The sequence below is a fragment of the Arvicola amphibius genome, chromosome 12, assembly GCF_903992535.2.
Source record: "Arvicola amphibius chromosome 12, mArvAmp1.2, whole genome shotgun sequence".
Classification (NCBI taxonomy): domain Eukaryota; kingdom Metazoa; phylum Chordata; class Mammalia; order Rodentia; family Cricetidae; genus Arvicola; species Arvicola amphibius.
The window spans coordinates 25,851,401-25,873,884 of record NC_052058.2 but is presented as its reverse complement, the minus strand read 5'-3'; the positions used below and the strand labels follow the sequence as shown (position 1 = coordinate 25,873,884).

Sequence of the window (22,484 nt, the reverse complement as noted above, 5' to 3'; positions counted from 1 at the left end):
TGAGAGAAATCAGACCCTCGTCACCAAGAGGTTAGTCACCTGTTGGCGGGTCAACCAGCCCTTTGTCTTGCCTACCATCTCTACCAGGGGTCTTTGGCTCAGAAAGAGCACAGTGGAGGCAGGACTTGTGCTGGCCTGGCTGACATTGATGCTGGGGATACGAGAAGCAAGTGTTTCCACTTTTCAGGAGAACAACTGATGGTGTGCCATGATCACATAAAGCTATGGATGCATGAGAGGGGCCTGGCTGCCTTCCCTTTAGGATCTGGTTCAATAACTGCCTTTATGTGTGGACTGGGAATCCAGGCACTGCTTCATCGGGAAATGTTGCTCTAGCTCGCTGAGTTGTGTCAGGACAAGCCCTGGCCTCCAGAGTTCCCAGAGGGCTTAGCGGGCAGGAGCAACTACAGTTAATAATAAGACCCCAAGCGGTGCTGGGGAGGTGGAGAAGGTGTTAGCCAGGAGCTAACACTATGCAGTAGCCTTCTAGGGATGGGGAATTCCCAGGAGCAGGCAGAGGGGGCTCACCAAGTGAAGAGCGGGCCTAGGTCTGCTTCCCTTCCCAAAGAACTGACCCCCAGGGCTCTGACCTCAGCCAGCTGCTCTCACAAGGGAACAGCATGCTGTGAACGCCCCTGAGCTACTTACCCAGTAGAGCACATCTGTCCAGCCCTCCATGGTGATACACTGGAACACAGTGAGCATGGCAAAGGCAAAGTTATCAAAGTTAGTGATGCCTCCATTGGGGCCAACCCAGCCACTCCTACATTCCGTGCCATTGGCGGTACACTGGCGTCCATTCCCTGAGAACGCACATGGAGCTGGGTCCTCTTCAGCTACGATATCTACAGGGAAGGAAGGAAGCAGAGGACAGTTCAGAAGACGAGCACCGGGACTCCGCTCAAGCCAGAACACCAGACACTGGCACCTTTGCGGCCTCACTCGGAACATTCCCTTACCAGTGGAACTCAGCTTCTTCTAGACACCTACCACTCCCTGCCCTGCCCACACATTCATGGGCATTTCCTGGGCTGACAGGATAGAGTTACCTGCTTTACCCTGAGCAAGTCCCCATCTTTATCTGCAATCGGGATGGAAAAGGAGAACAGATTCCCTCAACACAAATCACACACACGGAGAGAAGAGATGGGAATAAAAGGACCAGCACCTCCCCCAAACAAAAAAGGTTTTCATGTTTGGGTAATAATTACTGCCACTACTCACCTGAGTCAGCAAAAAAACATGTTTTGTGCATTTTTCCAATAAAAAGTTCCAATCCTATAATAGCATAGATGATAATTACAAATAATACCAAAAGGGCTATGTGAAGGAGGGGGACCATGGCTTTTATAATGGAGTTCAGAACAACTTGTAAACCTAGGAGAGAGGAAAATCCATTTGTGAGTTTAGGGAGACACTTCAAATGTATCACAAATATAATCCCCAATGATGTTTGCTCTATTTATGGCATAGAGTAATAAAATGTAGAGATATTTCAAAGTGGTTATTAATAATACTAAGCCTGGATATGAGATGAGATAAAAAGGGACTCTTAAAGATCATTTAATCCAACTCCTTCACTAGACAGATGTGAAAAATGAATGCCCAGAGAGGAGTAGCCAGTAATAAAATCATTTATTCACTTACGTACTTTTTAAAATTCCATTTAACAGACCACCCAAATATGCAAAATACGGAGGCTAGGGCTTTGGATAATATAAAGATGAATTACACAAACCTCCCTCAAGGAGGTTATAGTCTAGAAGGAAGTAAAAGGATCTAACACAAACCACTCTCAGGTAGTATGCAAACACTGTATGAGAAACAGCAAACAGAAAATCAAAGAGGAATAAAAGGTACTGCCTCTGAGCAGGATGAGGGCAGAGGATCTGAAGAAAGTTCCCACTGGTCTGGGCCTGAAGACAGATTGTCAAAGGCAGGCCTTGGCAGAAAACCCAACACAAGTAAGCAGTGTACAGTGTGAGCTGGGGTGGGTTTGTCATCACAGCTAGTCATAAAGGCCATCAGCAACGTGGTCACAGCATGCGGTTCTGGGTTTGGAATTTGGGTTTGGAATCAGACCTGACTCCACTAGCAGAAGCTGCCTCAGAGAGAACAAATGGACAGCAATAAGCTCAGAAGGCAGAGAAATGGCTCGAGAGAGGTGGGAACACAGGGAAGGAGGGGGCCTGACTCCAACTGCAGGCTAGAATGAAGAGAGGGAGCCTCAGGGGCGCTCCCGTGATCTCGTGCAGGCTTGGGGGCAAATTACAGTTGCCCTCCAGCACCCCAAAGAGAAGAAATCCCTTTAAGTGTTTTCAAGGCACTCCCTCTAGAATGGAGGGTGTAAGCAGGGGCAGTAGGAGGCCGAGAGTGGGTTTGGGAAGGTCGGGGTTCAATATTCGGTATAACATTAGGGTACAGGTGTCCTGCATCTAGAAGGCGGGCTTGAGAGATGAGAGCCTCAATAGAGCTGCGGTGCAGGGACAGATACCAAGGAAGACATGACTGGGAACAGACAGAGGGAAGAGAAGGAGGACCCAGAGCCTGCACTAGCACCGGGCTTCCTGGCTCATTGCTCAGCATCTTGCACTCTTCCCACCGCCCAAGCATCAGCTTCTATATGGGTGACTCGTTCCTTTTCTTTTCTTCCCCTTCTTATTCTTCCAACATTTATTCAAAGACAGAAATAAGAACAGACGAAGCTGAGCTCCTTAGAGTTAAAACAAAGCAGCAGCCACAATAAGCCAAAAAAAGAAGCAACCCTAGCAGTTACAGCCACCTGTCTCCTCTGGTAAGTGCACATGAAAAGAAGGGGGGGGGGCAGAAGAAGAGGCGGACAAGGGGCCTTCAAGACCAGCAAGACCAGGTTTCCCCAAAACCTTCTTTGCTGCTAAAATTCTAGGCTCATCCTTAAATGTTCAAATGGGTTCTTTTGAAAATAAGACTAACAGGATGATTCTTAAATTTTTTGTTTATTGCAGGCAATAAATGGAGTGGGGGAGCATTGGCTCCCATATACATGAACAGAATTTCTTGGCTGCTATTCTGATATTTTCTTTTCTGCTTTTCTGTTTTGAGACATGGATAAGGCCATTTTAAAGCACCTAAGAGTTAGTTATCTCTTAAACCCTACTGCAGTGAGCCACTTGTCTCAGGAATGTAGTTATATTTAGTATAACTACTGTATTTCAGATTGGCCAAACTTAGGAGCTAATATCAAGTTGTATCACAAACTGAGCACGCATGCTTTCATTACATCCAGCTCCCTGGGACATAATCAACATACTCAGTGTGAGGGCCTGGGAAGGCTGCCATGCCAGGGCAAGGAACCCAGGACTGTCCCCTCATGGCTTCTCATTAGCTATAAGAGTTCAAAAGTCACTGCCTCCTAATTAGTTTCACTGAGTTTCTCCAAAAGATGGAGAGAACTGGCCGGAGTGTCTCCAGTGTGCTTTCCCATCTTTATGGTGTTGGATTCTAGTTTTGTTCTTTCTTTTGTTTAGGATAGGGTCTCACTATAATGCATTGGCTGTCCTGGAACTCACTCTGTAGACCAGGGTGGCCTCAAACTCACTGCGATCTGCCTTCCTCTGCCTCTGGAGTGTTGGGGTTAGTGTATGTACCACACACCTCATCCTTCCTCTGCCTCCCGAGTGTTGGGGTTAGTGTTAGCACCACACACCTCGTGCTCTTAGATTCTGATAAACATTTTGAATGTAGGTGTGCAAAAGTCCATAGATCTCGATCTCTCTCTCTCTCTCTCTCTCTCTCTCTCTCTCTCTCTCTCTCTCACACACACACACACACACACACACACACACACACACACAAATATAATTTTAAATAATTTTTAATGTGCTAGTGAGATGGCTCCACAGGTAAAAGAGTTTGCTGCCAACCCTGATAACCTGAGTCAGAGTAAAAGGAAAGAAATATCCTACAAGGTCTCTTCCAACCTTCATAATGTGTGCCATGGCACACATGTATGAGCGTGTGTGTGCGTGTGCGTGTGTGTGTGTGTGTGTGTGTGTACACAAAAAATGTAATAAAATTTAAAAAGTAATTCCACATGACTCAACTATGCAACTATGAAACACGGTTATCTTTCCCTTAATGATTATCTACTTGTGTGCACACAAAAATTAAATTCTGTGCAACAGCCTCAGTCTTCAGGAGGGCAAAGGCAATGCTTGCTTTGAAAGGACAGCTTAACATTCCTGGGCATCTTCAATGATTTCAGGAGCTGGAGAAGAAATCACCAAGTCCAGAGCTGAAAACAACATGGCCTGTGAGTCCCAATTCCTCTCCCCAAACCCATTCGGATCTGAGGAAAATGTCCCCTGACACAGTCAGCTAAAATATGGGCTGAAGGTTGGGCCTCAATTCTCTCTAGTGACCCATGGAAGAGCAAGACACAGGCCACCACAAACCTCACATAGTCTTGTGTCTTGCAGGAAGGAAGAACAGAAACTGTTTTGTGGTGTTTGTGAAACACTAACCCTTCTGTAGAAACCTCCTTAGCCAAGGAGCCAAGGCCAGGCCAGGCCAGTTCCGAGAGTTTTCCCTGGCCGGGGCCGCTCATGTACACACAAGCCACAGTTCCGTCTCTGCACACAGCACACGCTGCAACCAGGCTGTCCTGTCGTTTGCTCTTTAGGGGAAAAGGGCTGTCATGGTTACTTTGAAATTAGATTAAGCTGTGACAACTAAATCAGAAAGAGCATATTTGCTCGCTGAGCCCTTCACTTCATCACGTTACACTTAACAGTGCCAGCCACTGCCAAGGTATTTCTGTTTCTCTCAATTGCTTCCAGGCAGCTCTGTGGTTTTTGACTTGCACTGATCTTTTTCAATGAAAATAAATGAGCCATCTGGAAAAATAAGTACACTTAAAACACCACTTCCTACATTTTAAATGTTAAATTTGGAAATGTAGCATTTTTTTTCCAGAGGTGTTTGGTGCGTTCTGAGTGCCTAAGGTTTAATAAAACTTCCTGAAGACAGGCTGGGAGGAGAAGAGCCAGTGTTCCGATGGTGCTGTGAGCTGTGGAAAGCAGCTGTACTCAGCAGCCCCATATCCTTGGTTCCCGCTGAGTAGTCCACCTCCTCAGAAGCACCAATGCCAGGACAGGTATGAGGGAGGGTGTCGACATTCCCCAGGAAATGCACTCTTACCAAGTGGGAAGCTAATGAGGCAAAGGCTAGGCAGGCTTCTTAAGGAGGGAGCTTCCCTTTGCAGCCCAGGTTAGCCTCAACTTGCCCACAGGTCAGAAGGCAAGCGGGAGCCAGGCACTGACTGATGTGGTAGGTCTACTGGAAGGCACCAATCCACCTCACACTCCTGCTAGGGTCTTCCTTTAGGGTCTGGTGGGGTTCTTATGCCACCATCACGCAGGGTAGCGCTGTGCTTTCCATCCAGGTATGGAGACTGCCACACTCATCCCTCTTCTCGGAGAGGGACAGGTGTCATTGCTAGTGGGGCCAACTGGAGTTCCAGGAGGCCAGCCCTGCCTGTTTCTTCCACTCAGAGTGGAACTTCAATACTGATACTTCTAGGTGACAGACTTGGGAGTAAGGAAGAAAAGCCCAGGATACTATTGGAGTGCAGAACTAGACAGGACACCAGAGGTCAGAAGCCCACTGCTACCCAGCCTCTCTTCGTGAAAAGACTCTGAAAAGCAGATGACAATAAACACCACCTGTCCCTCTTTCAGGAATGTCCCAGAGAGCCACCGTGATGGTGTGCAAGTCCTCCAGCACCAAGGAAGGGCCACTGCTGCTGAGCCCCTACCTCAGAGCACACTCTCCTGATCCTGAGACCCACCCCAGAGGGAAGAAGCAGTACTTCTGGGGGGTAGGAAGCAAAATGTGCTTACTGGGTACTCCTGATACAAGTCGAAGTGGTCTTAACACTCGGAAGGCACGGAGGGCTTTGACATCAAAGCCTCCTGATTTGCCACTAGAGTGGTTCCCGCCTTCTGTTTCTTTGGTTAATTGTTCCAAAATGACACTAAACAATCTGAAAGAGGAAGAGAGAAACATGCATTAGTAAAACAGGATGATATTAGTGGTTATTTTAACAACAGCTAATTCTGGGCCACAGTTAACTAAATAAAAGGCAGCTAAACAAAGGGGAGAAGCTGGCCATGGGACTCTGGCCTGCTCTGCTTACCTGAAGGGTCTCTGATGGATGCCACCAAAGCAACCAGAAGCAGGGACTCATTGAGAACAAAGGGCATTGCAACAATGGCAATGGTCTTGGTAGTCATGGCTTGTGAGCCTGAATTGTATGCTAATCACTTCACATCTGCCACCATGCTCCCCTCACAAAAGCCTTCTGTAGCATTCTGTCCTTTACATACACATTGACAGGAAAGGCTCATCTGCCTATGGTCGGGCCACCAGTGGCAGGCTAACATTTGAATCCAGATACTGTGGCTGATGAGGATAAGATGTAGGTTTCATGAGGGCAGTGAGTTTTTATCTGTTCATTTTGTCTGTTTCAGGCTTGGTTCCTAAAACAGTTCCTGACACATACAAAGCACCCAAGAAATGTCCGGAGGAGGAAATAGATGGATAACGTCAAAGTCCCACATCTTAATGTGCTACACCGCTCCCTGCGCAGACACTGACACGTGCCACCTGCAGCCTCCCTGGGGTGTTTGTCAAAACAATATGGACCACAGATAGATGCCAAGGAGCTGTGGTGTGCAAAGGCTAAAAGAGGTATCTAAGGGAAGGCATCAATACCACCATTTTCTCTTCTGGAACATGAGTAATGTTACATCTGGCAGCAATGATAAGTTTTTTCCCCGACTCTCAGAAGGTTTTCTGGATATCACTATTTTTGGACAATCTCGTTTGACAGTTACTTTTGCTTTTTTAGAATAAATATTTTTTCTTTGGAATGGCTGGTCATTTTTTTTTTCAGAGTAAATATAAATTTGCTCATTGCAAACAGCATTACCTCTTGCCCATCAGATTGTGGGAATGATTGGCCCAGCAACAAAGAAAAGGTTTTTAAAGTTTAATTAGCAGCCAAAACAGAAATCCTGCCCCCTCCTTGACAGGCCTCAGGGTCACTAAGACACTAGGTCCATAAAACACAGGGTGGTCTGATTGCTGGCCTGATTGGGCACAGCTCTGTCACTCCAGGGCAAATGTTTTAATAACAGAACAGCAATTAGCAAGGGCCCAGGAGAGGAAACCAGCCAGGCTGATGGGGCCCTAGCTTGAGTTGCAACTGGGGAAACTGATCAAGGTAGGACAGGATTCTTAGTATGTTGGCTTTTAAAAATGACTGTAAACTGCAGCAAGGCTAATGCTTAAAAGAATCTCTCTTCCAAAAACCAAGTTCACAGCTTCAGAGAAAACAAGTAACAGGAAGAAGGGCAAACTTCAAACCCTGCAAATGTGGAAAGCAGAAATGTTCAACCCAAAGGGTTAGAAAAACAACTTCTGCAGGTGGTGCCTGAGGCCTGCTCCCCAGCACAGGGTGACTGAGACATGCTCCCTGCACGGGTGGCTGAGGAATGCTCCCAGCATGAGGTGACTGAGGAGTGCTCCCCACACAGGGTGACAGAGGAGTGCTCCCAGAATGGGGTGACTGAGGAGTGCTCCCCAGCACGGGGTGACTGAAGAGTGCTCCCCAGCATGGAGTGGCTGAGGAGTGCTCCCCACATGGGGTGACTGAAGACTGATCCCATGCACTGGAGTTTTGCAATATGAGCCTCAGAGTCATTACACCCCGTTCTTCAACAGTGTTCATGAAAACAGGTGACTAGTGTCTCTGCTACTACAAAAGAGGCGGAGTCAGAGAGGAGGCCCCTGCCACTTGTGGCTGGCATGAGCTACGAAGCTCTCTTCTCCAGGGCTGTTTCCCTCTCAGTAAAATGAGAAAACCTCAAAATCTCAGAGCTCTGCCCTCCCTGATCTCAGGTTCTACAGTCTGTTTCTTTCCTACTCCTACCAATAACAACACAAAGCGCCATGCATGTCAGCACCTGAACAAAAGGAGGAGGAAGCAGCAATGTGGGAAATTTGATTCAAAGACATCATCATTGATCCTTTTCTTTTCTATAATTTTTCTTCTCTTGTCACAACCAATCAAGAATTTTACTTTGTGTTTTTTTTTTTCATTGTGGTAGGAACTGGATTACTATTTTACAGAAAAACAATCCATGAGTTTTATACTAACAAAATAACATTGAGTCTAGCTGTACCTTAAGTTACTTTATCATTACAATCAACTTCACCACAGCTTAGTTTACATGAGAAATGCACCTGCTTACGGCCTAAATTAGCTGAGTTATGACAACCGTGTAAGGAGACTTAAGACAAGACAGAGGACTCCGGCCTCTCAAGTCCTCCCCCTCCCTGGGCATGGCTCCCACTGAAGGGCCACTCACCTACAGAGGGACACATGGCACACTTTTTTGCTTATCATATTTTTTGAGATTCACCCAAGCTATTACATTTATAAGTCTCTTTTACTGTTAAATAAAATATTCAATTAAGTAAACACACCATGATGATTTTATCAATTTACCTGTTCTGTGGTATTAAGCTATTTTCAGTTTTCTTCTATTTTGAATAAAGTCTTCCTGTGGCCACATTTTTTTTTATTTCCTTGGATAAATACCAGAAAGCTAGTAATAGGGTCACGTGGTAAATGTTTATAATACTGGAAGGAAGTGGGTGGGGGGGAATCTTTCTAAGTGGTTTTACTGTTTCCATTTTTAGAAGTGGTAAACAAGAGTTTCAATTATCCCACGTGTTGGCTACCATTTGGTCTCTTTACACCCAGTTGTCTCAGTAGGAACACAGTGCTGTTACTGTGGTTTTAATTAGCATTTCTTTAATTACTAACAATATTCAAGGGCTACTTGGCCAATCACATTATTTTTTAATGAAGATCCATTCAGATATTTTGTCTATTATGTAGTGTGCTATCTTCTTGAATAGGCCTTTATTCATGCTAAATGTATACATCTGATCAAGTCCTGGGTATACACTTTTTTACCCTCTGTGAATATACATTATATACATTTTATCCTCTGTGAATATACATTATATACATTTTCACCCTCTGTGAGTATACACTATATACATTTTTACCCTCTGTGGGATACATTATATACACATTCACCCTCTGTGTGTATACATTACATACATTTTAACCCTCTGTGAGTATGCATTATATACATTTTGCCCTCTGTGAATATACATTATATACATTTTAACCCTCTGTGAGTATACATTATATGCATTTTTTGTCCTCCATGGACTGCTTTTTAAAAAAATTTTCTTCACACTGGCTTTTGAAGAAAAGTTTTAAACTTTGGTAAAGTTGAATCTTTTCACCGTCTCTTCAATGGGTGCTGCTTTTGGCCTGTTTCTCTTTTGAGATAGGATCTCATGTGTCCCAGGCTGGCCTCAGACGCACTACATAGCTGAGGAAGACCTTGACTGAATTCCTCAGCCTTCTCCACTTGCGCAGGTATTTAAGGAGTTCACTATCAGCGTCTATGCCTTAGAATTTTTATTATTTTTTTATTTCATTTTATTTTTGCCTTAGAAATCTTTGCCTGCCTTGGAATCACAGAAGTTTTCTGCAGCATTTTCTCCTTGGAATTTTATAGCTTTAAATATGTCTGTCTCTGGTCCACGTGAAGCAGCATTCAGGCATGGTCGGAGGCAAGACTGGTCTTTCACGCTGGCAACGAGCTGTCCCTGCACTGTTTACTGGAAACCGACTTGTCACGTCATTGCTTTATTAAGGCATCTTTTTCTAAAATCAATTGATGGCTTACGCACGTCTATTTCTAGAAGCCCCTTTGACTCCATTGATCTTCCTGTCAACTCCTAACATCAATACTGCACTATCTTGACTCCAATAACGTTAGAGCGAACTGGAAGACCAGCCTCCATCTTTTCCTTTAAAGATTGCTTTGGCCAGTTTAGAGTCTGTCTAATGTCCACACAGATGCTCCAAAAATCTTGCCAATTAGTAATGAATACTAATTAGGTTAGTATTCATTCCATACCTTGATTCGGAAAGCAGCGGAAACCCTACAATCACCAACTCCTCCAACACATGAGCGTGGCACCACACTCAATTTCTTCAGCTCATCTTTGGCTCCTCCCACAAAGACTTTGCCATTTTAGTGAGCTATCCATACCTAAATGTTTCATTTTAGTGCCACTGTAAATAGGAACATTTAATACTTTTGTTTTCTGATTGCCCATGGCTAATATCCAGAAGTTCCTATGCTTTTTATAGTGACTTTTAAATCCAGAAACATTGCTATATTCATTCAGAAAACTTGATTCTCTACGATTTTATTTTAAGTCTTAAATTTGCTGAGATTTTTTTTTGTGGTTCTTCTCTTGGGGAAGATGTCATATGCATGTGAAAAGAGTATGTATTCTACTTTTATTGGTGGAGAGTTCTTTGAAAGAAAGGGTCAGGTGGTTAGTGGTAATGTTCATGTCTGCCTGTCTACAGGTCCTCGCCACACTCCAGTACAGAGATCTGGGATACACAATGGGACTCACACCTTTCCGCTCCTTCTTCAGCTCTAACAGCTACTTGCTCCGTTTCAGGCACGTTAAAGCTCTGTTACCAGACATTTGAGTGATGAGGATTCTTACATCATCTTGATAAATACCTTTCATTATTATGAAATCTCTCTGTGTGCCCAATAACCCTTTTCTAAAGTCTACTTTGTTAGATATTGATATAGACCCTCTTGATGCCTTTTCTGTCCTGTTGTTCACAAATTATTTGTCTTTGCATTTAAGAATGTCAAAGATATACATTAGAAAGTTGTCTTGTTTTTACATATGGCAATATGATAAACACATGGTGTTAACTGGGCCACTGCTGTGTTAAACCTTCCATATTTGCTTTCTGTTTTTTCTTTCTTCTCTACTTTTTTTCTGAATTGAATTTTTTGCTGTTGTGTTGCCTTCCTGTTTAGTCTTTCCTGTTGCCTTACTATTAATAATTCAAGCTGTGTTTCTCATGGCTCATCTACAGAAACTGTCAACAGAAGATCTGCAGACTGCAGCATCTTTGAGGTAATGAATCAAGTAGACCAAACAGACACACATACAGAATAGTTGGGTTACAATAAAACCTTATTTGCCAAAAGTAGGTAGCAAGATGCCTAACTCATGTGGAGAAGCAGACTTAATGTAGAGATGTCTGTCTCTAGATCCTAGGGTAGAGGGCTGGTAGTTTGCCAATCTAGGCTCCAAGGTTTACTATCTACACTTGCAGTGCTCATGATCTGTCTTTAAACAGCATCTTCTCAGCATCAAATATTCCTGAATGATGAATCATCTCTCCAGCCTCTTGTTTCACTTTTTAAATTATATCTACCTATATACATACAGAATATAAACATAGATATATTTTGTATGTGTATGTACATAATATGTATGTGTGTTTGTATATAAATACATATACAATATATGGTTGGGACAGCCAGGTAGGTTCTGGGAATTGAACCTAAGTTCTCTGGAAGAGCAGACAATGCAATGAGCTATTGTACCATCTCTGTAGCCCCTGTTTTACTCTTTTTGAGAGGAAATCTTGTTATATTGCCCAGATTGGACTGGAACTTCTGGGTTCAGGTGATTCTCTTGCCTCCGCCTCCTAAGTAGTAGCTGGGGCTTCAGGTATATGACATCATCATGTCTGCCACTCAGGAAATATTTATTAAGTGCCTTTTTAACTAACACAACTGAAGAGATGCCAATAAGTCATACATTTCAAGGAGTTTTTGTTGTGTTTTCTTGGAGTTTTATTGTGATTGAATAATAACCAGTGGTAGCCATTTTTTTGACAGTTCACATCAGAAAATACAATGTTACGAATTTGTGCCAGGTTAATAATATATTTTGTTTGAACTTTTTGTTGTTGTTATTGTTAAATAAAAAACCTGAAATTAAAAAAATAAAAAATAAAAACCTGGAGTTCCAAAAAAACAAAACAAAACAAAAAACAAAAACAAAAAAGAAACACAGACAAAAAAAAAAAACAGCAACAACAAAACAGCATCTTCTCCTTCTAGGTACTGTCTACACACTTGACAACAGCCCACAGTGATCCTTCTGCCCCCGGTGCTACTGTCAGATTCCAGAGCTACCAAAGGTATAAGTGGCACAGTATGCTGTTACTGGATCTCTTTAGACAGCCACCTTTAAAGAGGTTTTAAAATGAAAATGAGTGTTTTTATATTCGCGCTATCTGAAACTCCTCATTTTTTCATGTAGATCTTCATTTCTATCTGATGTCATTTTTTTTCCAGCCTGAAAAGCTGTCTGTCAGCATTTTTGGAGGTTTAAGTCTGTCAGTCATGAAGTCTCAGCTTTGGTTTGTCTTGAAAGGTTTCTATTTTGACTTGGGATCTGGTGGAAGTTTACTGGATGAGAACCCTAAGTTGACATTTCCCCCAGAACTCTGAGGATGAATCTATTGTCTTCTGGCTTGGACTTGAGATGTCTTTTCTTCTGTTTTCAGATTCTCTTTTCCTTTTATTTCTTAGCATTTTGACTGTTGTTAGGATGTGCTTTCCTCTGTGGCTTTTTAATCAAGTTTTGCAGAGTATCTTCAACATCTGAGTTCATCTGATATTTAGAACATTTAGAATTATTACCTCAAGGATTTTCTTTTTTCTCTCTCTCCCTTTTAAAATGATTTACTGATGTATTTATTATGTGTATGTACCTGTATGAATTTTATGTACACTATATGCATGTAGGTTTCCACAGACACCAGAAGAGGGCATTGGATCCCCTAGATCTGGGACTACAGAGCAGGCATGTGGGCTCTAGCAAAAGCTCTTAATTGTTGAGCCATGTCTCCAGTCTTTCTCTTCTTCTGAGATTCCAAATACAACATGTTAGAATATGTGATAATTCACAAGTTAGTAAGGTAGTGTTCATTTTTCCTTAATTATTATTGTTAGTGCTATATCTTTAAGTTTCCTGATTTTTTTTTTTTTTTGTCTCTGATATTGCCTAATACACTCATGAGCCAATCTTGGGAACTTTTCATTTCAGACATACTTTTCACAACTTGAAGTTTCATGTTTTCTTTCTTTTATTGTTCATCTTTCTCCACTGTAGCCATGTATAACCTTAAGTCCATAAACACAATCATGGTTGCTGCTTTTATACCCTTATAAAGTCCCTTGCCATCATCATGTCTGTAGTTTCTGGGTCTGTTTTTGGTCACAGACTCTCCTCCTGTTAGTGGTCACACTATATGAAAATATATCTAGTATTACCTGACTGCAGGTGAGACAATTAGAATGATTATCTAAGTATTTAGATTTTATTTGTCCTTTGAAAAGTCTTGTTTTGTTTTTCAGGTAATTAAGTTACATGCTTATCAGTTCTCTCCCCTTCAGGCTCCTCAAACACTGCCATCCAAGCTTCAAGGAGTCTTTATTCTAGAGCAGGGGTAACAGAGTTTTTCTGTAAAGGACTAGACAGTAAATATTTTAAGGCTTTATAGACCTCAACTCAATGACGCCAACAAAGGAGCTGACTATGTTACAATAAAACTTTATTTATAAAAGCAGGCTGGATACACGAGGATTTGATCCCATGGCCACAGTTTGCCAAACTCGACCCTAGATCTAGGCTAACTCCATTACTAATGGTTCTTCTGGGGTGTCTACTGACAACCCAGGATGCTCAATGCAGTAATTTATTCAGGGTATTTGGATGACAAGCATCTTTCAATCTTAGGCAAGCTATGGCTATTACTTATTTTATAGTTTCTGCTCCCTGTCTTTCCCTTTTCCATAACCACCTTCTTTGCTTGACTTTGTGGAATGCAGCCCAAGCTTCAGAAGACCCCAAGGTGCAGGCGCAGAGCTCGCTCTCTCCAGAGCTCCCTGACTAGCTGTCACCCTCCCCACTTCATGTCTCTCCAGTGCTCTCTGACTAGCTGTCGCCCTCCCCACTTTAGGTTTCTCGGGGCTCCTGAAGCTTTATATCCTAAACTTGATTCCTTGTTCCTGTGGAGTGCTGCTGTGGGAAATTGTTCCATCAGAAAAATAAATAATAAATAAAAAGCCAAGGTGATCGTAGGATGGGGACACAAGAAATGAAGCTTAGTATATCCATTCTCTAGTTGAATAACAGTTCAGTGGCAGGAAAGGCACACGATTCTTACTCAACCAAGAGACCTCCCAGGCTCCCTTATGACTCCCTGACAGGTGTACCAAGTGAGAGGAGTTATTTGCCTTCATGCCTATCTGCCACCTGCTCATTTTAGGTGCATTATCTCTGCAATGCGGCTTAGATGCCAATGTACAATGGGAGGTTTTGCAAATGGTAACTTTCTTGGCGATAAGTTTAACCATCCAATGGGCTACCACTTTGGGTCCCATCTTCACTTTCTAGTGTAAAAGGACATCTCCAAACTTAAGTTGCTCTCCAAAGAGGCAGAAAAAGTCATCTCCAATAAAAAACCAGAGGAATCATGATACAGATAATCCAAAAGATAACTCAGCTTGTTCAACTGCAAAAGAGAGCTGAATAAAGTCCCTGACAGGAAAGCAGAGGGAAGATTTTAAAAGCTCTCTCATAACAGAAAGAGGGCTCAGCAGTTAAGAGTAGCTTTTGCTCTCACGGAGGACCTGTGTTTGGTTCCCAGCGCCCACAAAGTGGCTCAACGCCATCTGTTACTCCACTTTGAGGGACACAAGGCCCTCTTCTAGCTCTCGTGGGCACTAGACATGCATGTGGTACACAGACATACATACAGGTGAGAGACTCATACATATAAAGTAGAAATAAGTACATCTTTAAAAGCACTCTTGGTGGACACCAGTATAATTCTAGGAGTAACTCATAGAACAGTGAGGGAGCACAGCCCCAGAGCAGGGCTGTGCCATGTCCTTCGTGGTGGGGACTTGCTGCAGAGACCTGACTCGTGTCTCCTCTGCTGGCAACATTTCCAGGTGCGGAAGGAACAGAACAACACAGACCTCTATTTTTCTCCCCAACATTCTCCTTTAACTAAACCTTCCAGCATCTTCCTCAACAGGGTTTGAACGAACACCTGGTTCTCTGCATTGCCTAGTTTTCTATTTTATGGCAGCCAGGTGACAGTATTCAGACACTTGTTTTGTTATTTAAAATGGGAAAGTGGCATGCCAGAGTTGTTTCTTCCACAAGTCAGCATAAAAGCATAATAGCTTAGTTCAAGGGATATTAAACAGCCAAGGGCCTCGCTGCCAGGAAGCTTTATCATATGATGCCCGTGGTTTTAACTAGGAGGGCGCAGTTTCAGGAGCTGTGTTCACTTGCCTCCAACCACCCACAGGGAGGGTCTATTTGTGGAGATTCAAGGCCCTGGGAGGTGAATCATCCCTCATTAGCATTAGACTTCCTCAGCCATGCCACCAGTCAGGAGAGATCTTCACACCTGACTCTGCCTAGGGATTGACAGCAGCTCCTTCAGCATTAAAACATCCAGCCAACCAAAGAAACTCCAGACAGGACTGGTGCCATCACTGGGCCTAAGAACAATCATCTTCCCTAAGAAGGCTGCATACCCTTTACCACCCAGTCCCCACCAACATTTCCCCAAAGCAAGAGGGACTTACCCTACTATTACTATAACAAAATCCAGTAAATTCCATCCATTCCTAACGTAAGCGTTAGGGTGCAGCAACAATCCATACGCTATAATCTTCAGAAATGTCTCCACTGTAAAAATAATCAGGAAGGCATATTCTACTTTTTCCTGTAAAGAGAAACAAATGCACCAAGGGTGAAACGGGGAATGAAAGAGAGACTGCTAAGAGACGATAATTCTATTATGAGAACCAAATCCACTGCCCTGCACCTGGGCTGGGAAAGCATTTTCATTTTAATGCTGAATTTCTCATGAGCAGCTACATGTTAAACCCTATCATTACAGGCTGCATTATTGCATTTTGCCGCCTGTCCTGATGCATGTGCAATGAGTCTGCCTAGGCTATAATGAGCACGTTTTCTATTTGCACACATTTGCACAACACAGTATGTTTCCCCCCACCCCCGGAGATTTCCAAATCAGGCCCAGAAAAGCACAAGGATGAGCAAACATCCCAACAACCACTTTGAACAGAATTCCCTCTGGAAAAAACAAAGATGTAATAAAATTAACACTTATTTCTTCGTGGGGTTTCTTCTTACACCTTAAATCCAAGTCAGTTTTGTCACTGTGTGGCAAGGTGACCTTGGACAAGTACCTATTCTAATCTAGATTTTATTGCTCTCACCCACAGGGTGAAAGGCAGTGAGCTCAGACACAGAAGACACCGTCTAGTGACTGGCATGTCTCCTCTTCTTGACTGAAACCACTGATGGACTCTCAAGCAGCCTCCGGGATACAGCTTTGCCTCCTTCTTGTAATGATCTGTCCTGTCTCTTTAAGAGACAAGCCATGGAGGGGAAGGGAGAAGGAGACTTGGGGAGGGAGGGAGGGAGGGAGGGAGGGAGGGAGAGAGAGAGAGAGAGAGAGAGAGAGAGAGAGAGAGAGAGAGAGAGAGAGAGAGAGAGAGAGAGAGAGGCAGAGGGGGTAGAGGAACAGAGGGGGAAGAGGAGAAGTGGGGAGAGGCAGAAGCAGGGGGAGAGGGAAAAGAAAGAAACTGAGGCAGCCATCAGGAAGGAAGATCTGCCTGCCTCATGGACAGGGATGGGGGGGGGGGCTTGTCTCTTAAAGAGACAGGACAGATCATTACACTTCTCAGTACCCGTGGCTATTCCCATCTCACTGCCACACACCTCTGTAGCATTATTGCCCGATGGCTAGAACCTCTGTGATTCCAACCCACATGACCTCAGTCATCAGACCTAAACCATGCCAGCCCTCTGTCTATAAATGTTTTCTTTATACAGCCCCAATATGGATAGAAACCAAGATGAACAGGGCCACATGTAACCAAGCACCATTTTCTAGTTTTAACCTACTCAACAAAACAAACAAACAAAATCAAGGAGAAATCTTCTCTGTGGGCTCTATAGCCCTCTACTGCCATCATCCTTAGAAGCCCAATCCCTAGAACCATGGACTTTACTCATTAGTATACAGGAGGCTACAACAAACTTGGAAACAGGGAGCTCTTCCTTCACATGACAGCCACCACAGAAGGAGCCAGGATTAGAAAAACAGCCCAACTCTGGCCGTGCTCTTGAAAACTTTGGTCTGGTGGAAGACACGGAGTTCCAGGCATGTATACAGAGAGCCTCTGAAATCACCAGTTAGCGGGAGAATACTTCACCATCTGTGTAGAAGCTGAAGCCTGCCTGCGCCCTTCCTTCCCCGCTGCTCACACAGGGGAAGGCAGACACTGCTGTCACACGTGACCACTATCGCAGACGTGTATTTATAAATGCTAATTTATGCCTTTTAAAAGAAATGCTTCTGCATAGAAACTTCTTATTTTGGAAATCATCTTTTAAAATGTGCATTTCAGGATGAGTCCTACTGGCCTGCCTTCCTGAAAGGGTTACATATCTATGCACTTCTGCACACACGTGCCTGCAGTAGCTGCAGTGCACTTCTGCACACACGTGCCTGCAGTAGCTGCAGTGCACTTCTGCACTTCAGTGTCTCAGCTCCCCCTAGGCTGCAGGCCTCTGCTGCCAGACAGCTGGATCCTGTCTCTGCTGCCCCAGGACAGAATTCTCTCATGGTTTGTCCACCCATACCTTCCCTCAGGGCACTCTCCAATTGCAGCCTATGTGTCAGGTCAGTGCCCACCCTGTTGACCCCTCACTGGTTACATGAACGTCAACTGATCAGCTTTGCCTCCTCTAACCTAAGACCATTCTTGGCTCTTAACTTCCCCCTGCCCACGTGTGAGTGTGTGAGTGTGTATGTGTACACACATGTGTACATACATATGTGGAGGCCAATGGAAAGTCAGCAGGCGTCATTTCTCTCCTCCTACCAGGTGGGTTCAGGGGAATGAATTCAGGTCATGAGGGTTGGCATCAGGCATCCCCACCCACTGCTCTACCTAGTCAGTCCTGGCACCTATCACTTCTAAACCTGCCTCCAGTGCTCTTTGGATCCCTGGAACATCATCTTAGACTGTTATCAGTTTAAGAAACTCTCTTTTTGAGCTGGTCAGAATCAGTAAGTTTATGATGTTAAAGCCTTAACTCACACCCATTCATAATTTCCGGCCCTCTGAACAGGTTAAATTCTCAGCTGAGTCATCCTGGGTACCCCCTCCCTCAACCTTTTGGTCATTCTTCCCATGCCTCCCCTTCCTTCCTTCCTACAGTCAGCTCCTCTGGGCTAGGCAGCCCTGAAGACACCACAGAGGGGCACATGCACCACCACAGGCCACATGTGGACCTGCAGGCTACTGCTGTGGGCACCCTAGTTTCCCTACCCTTCCCTCGCCACGTCCTAGGTGGATGTCCTCACAGAAGACACCACACAACCTCCCATACAATGCAATAAATACAGCGAGGGGCACTGTGTAGAGAGTCAGGAAGGAACGTGACCTCTGAAAGCTCAAAGACAAGAATCTGTGACTTTAACCAGAGGTCCCAGTTTCTGAAAATACCCACCTGCTGTGCTCGGAGCTGCCCTGTCCACCAAATGTACATCGTCAATATGCTTCCAAGACTACTAGTTCTAAGAGAACGAGATAATCTAAAAACAGCACACTGACTTGACAATTCCATCCCTTTCATCCTCTCTGCTTTATTTAGTAGGCCAGACAGAAAAAAAAAAGCTTTGGCTGCCATGCCATCAATATTCATAGTGGTTACATCCCTACGTCAAGATGGTGCCATACTTCAGAGCAGAAAAACAAGACAGAGAACAGAGAGTACACCTACCAAACACACTTGGTTTTCCCTCTGCCTTTTATTTATAAGTAACTGTGCCACAATAATGAGGGCCATTAGTGTAACTGAATGGTTGAAGGGCTTTTTTATATCTCTCCCTTCTTCTCCTCATCCTCCTTTTTAAAGATGTTGGCTCCTCTTTTCAAAATCTTTAGTGAATTGCTTGATGGAACAAGTTGCAAGAAATAGAAGCTAGCTATAATATGGTTCTTTGTTACAGAGATTCTGCCAAATCCAAATGAACAAGCACAGCCTGGTAGACCAGTTGACCTATAAGCCAGTGGCACCTATAAGCCAGTGACTTCAATTCTGACATTGTAGAAGACTTCTGAGAGACAAGGGTACCTCTACATTAAACAGAGTATTATTATTATTACTTATTATTATTATTTTGGCAAAACAAAAACTGAGGAAGTTTGATAGTTACCTATATCAAAAGGATTGCTCATTTGAAGAAAGAAAGTAGATTTGAAAAAGAAGGTAAGAAGATGGCCAGACAGCATGGAAAAGAGCCTGGAGGCCCAGAAGTCAGGTGACCTCTAGCACAGCGGCACAGAGGTTTGTAGCAGAGACAGATGGGAGCACTGAAGATGGAGCCATGGCAAGGAGAAGACAGGAGAAGCCGGAAAATGACGGGAGAGAACCCCCAGACTTGAAATGATAACCCTTCCCTACAAAGCCTAGGCCAAGGCTGCATCAAAAAAGTGACCCCCACAACCTAAACAGGAAGATTGCATGATTCTAACCCCCGCTATCTGCCAAGCACAGCAAGGCTAGATGACTCAGCCATCCCCAGCTGGGATTTCTTCTCTCTGGCAGGAGGTCCCGAGTAGGTAGGGCCAGTCAAACTAGCCTTCTGAAAGATATCACCTGAAACCACTCTAGGGCCCAAGTCTCCCATGAGACTTTAAGCTATCAGAGAAATAAAGGCTCAAATCTAGTTTTTTTTTTTTTTTGGTTTTCTTTTAGTATGAGGATTAAGGGTTTCTTCTGGGAGCATATGAGTACAGGTGCTTATATACATGCACACACGTGTGGAGCACAGAGCTCAACCCCAAGTGTCATTCTTCCTCAGGAGCTATCAGCCTTGTTTTATGGTTTGCCTGGAGCACACCAACTGTACTTGCTAGTCAGAGAACACCAGGGATCCGACTATCTCTGCCCACCTAGTTCTGGGCTCACAAGTGCATAGCAACATGCCCAGAGTCTTCACTGGGCTCCGGGGATCAACGTCAGGTCCTCCTGCTTACTAAGCAATTACCCACCAGCCATTTCCCCAACCCTCAAATCTAACTCTGGTATCTAGTTTACCTTCTTAAGCAGATTTTTAAAAGTAGGACAGTCTCTAAGTCAAGCTTCTGAACTAATTTCCAGTCTCCAAGCCATTTAACCTTAAAAAGGCCTTTAGAAAACCCAAACCAACAACTAGCAGGGACTGGGAGATTCCAGAATATTTGGTTCTTTTCTCCAGGGTCCTTGTGCTGTGTGCTGTGGTATCAGCATTCATCCATCTGTTGGCCTACCCACCCATCTGTCCATGCGTGCATCTATCTGTCCAGACATCCTGAGCTAGTTCCTCCGTAGTGTAGCTTAGCATCTAGCCCTGAGCTCCCAGCTGGCTGACAGGGCTACAGAGACTGCTACAGGCCAGCGGCATTCAGCTCTTGGCTTTGCTCATCACCCACGTGGCCCTTTGAGAGGTTTTCCTGGAGAGTGAGAAGCCGTCCCACGTGCCTCTTTGTGTGCGCAGCCAGTGCCCCTGTTTTCAAGGCTCATTCCTCTCTGCCTCTGTAACTTTAGCGCCCACTACCACACACAGCATGCACAAAATGCTCACAGGTGTTAACAGGAAATGGTGAAGGAAGAGGGAGAAGAATAAAGCAATACAACCAGACAGGAAGAAAACTATAAAAACAGGACAATCTGTGATCCCAGGATATGTATCAACAAGGAAACAATGTATCTAAGTTATTATAAATTTTTCCTAGAGCAAGTCTGTAGTAAAACAGCCAAATTGCTGGATAAAGTCTGCTTTCATCTTATCTTGTGGTAGTTTGAAAGTTGTCAGACTTTCTTTGGACAGCCAGCTCCCAAATGTCATAGAAATTTCTTATTAATTACGCAAGCCTGGCCTTAGTTTAGGCTTGTTCCCAACTAGCTCTTAAAACTTAAATTAACCTGTCTATATTAATTTACATTCTGCCACACGGCTCTCCGACACACAGCACATCTTGCTTCCCCAGTGTCTTGGGGCTTTTGTTATGCCAGATTCTCCCCTGAGTTCTTCTCTCCAGAAGTCCCGCCTATCTTTTCCTGCCACCTATTGGCCATTCAGCTCTTTATTAAACCAATCAGAAGGTGCCTTGGCAGAGACACATCTTTACAATGTACACAAAAAAATTATCCCACAACTGGCTTGAATAAGAATGAGCCCTTAGGCCCATAAATTTTATGTGCTTAGTCACTAAGGAGTGGCCCTACTGAAAGGATTAAGAGTAAGAGGTGTGTCTGTGTTGGAAAAGTGTGTCGTAGGATGGGTTCCAAGGACACCAGGCTCTATCTCTCCCCCCCCCCCCCGACTACGAATCAGGATGCTCTTGAATCTCTCCCTCTCCCTCTCTCCCTCTCTCTCTCTGACTATGAATCAGGATGCTCTCGACTTTCTCTCTCTCTGACTATAAATCAGGATGCTTTTGACTCTCTCTCCCCCCCAGACTATGAATCAGGATGCTCTTCTCTCTCTCTCTCTCTCTCTCTCTCTCTCTCTCTCTCTCTCTCTCTCTCTCTCTCTCCCCCTCCCTCCCTCTGTTCCTGCTCCAGCACCTGCCTGCATGCTGCCATGATCTTCACCATGATGATAATGGATTAACCTCTGAACAGTTAAGAAAGTCTCCAGTTAAATGTTTTCTATGATATGAATTGCCTTGGCCATGATATCTTTAGCAGTGAAAGAACAGTGACTAAGAAATCCCTCAGATTTCATCCTATCTGCAGATCAGGGGTAAAGCCATCCTTGTATCTCCACACTATAGTCGGTCTCTTGACTTTTTCCATCTATGAGAACTCTCTAGTGTGCACATGGCCAGTCTAAACATACACACACACACACACACACACACACACACACACACACACACGCACACCAATGTGGCCCTCTTGCTTGCCATTGCCCAATCTGCTCCCATGACCCCAATGTTACTGCCACCAAATATGAAAACATTAATCCTCAGAGTGCTGCGACAGTGTCATGACACACGGAGAAAACACGCCCCGTGCAGTTGACTGGGGGAAAGTGCAGAGCATGCAGCTATCACATCTGTTTTCTCCTAACCCGCGTTCAGCCACTGGTTCATTCCATGCATGACCTTGGGCCATCATGGAACCATTCCACATCTGTTCCCTCTTTCTATAAAATCTTTCCACTCCATTTATCATCAGATAAATTCAACCTATCCTTCAAGTCTCGACTTAAATGAATACTTTCTCAGCAAAGCCTTCACTGACTTCCCAGACAAAACTGGAGCTCACTGATATATCCTATCAATACCTATTAAATTCATATTCCCAATTCATTAAAAAGTTACCTCTCTACTAATAAACCT

General features: G+C 44.1%; 1 protein-coding gene across 5 annotated transcripts in view; it reads right to left on the bottom strand.

Annotated features, from left to right (window-relative positions):
• Cacna1d (calcium voltage-gated channel subunit alpha1 D) overlaps window positions 1-22,484 on the bottom strand; it is a 440,918-nt gene that overhangs the window by 128,188 nt on the left and 290,246 nt on the right. For all 5 annotated transcript variants that reach the window (XM_038350011.1, XM_038350014.1, XM_038350013.1 and 2 more), the window contains exons 4-7: window positions 15,636-15,775; window positions 5,880-6,022; window positions 1,225-1,377; window positions 649-845 (exon numbers count right to left, since the gene is read on the bottom strand). In XM_038350011.1, the coding sequence (XP_038205939.1) occupies window positions 649-845; window positions 1,225-1,377; window positions 5,880-6,022; window positions 15,636-15,775 (633 nt within the window). The remainder of the gene's footprint in view (window positions 1-648; window positions 846-1,224; window positions 1,378-5,879; window positions 6,023-15,635; window positions 15,776-22,484) is intronic.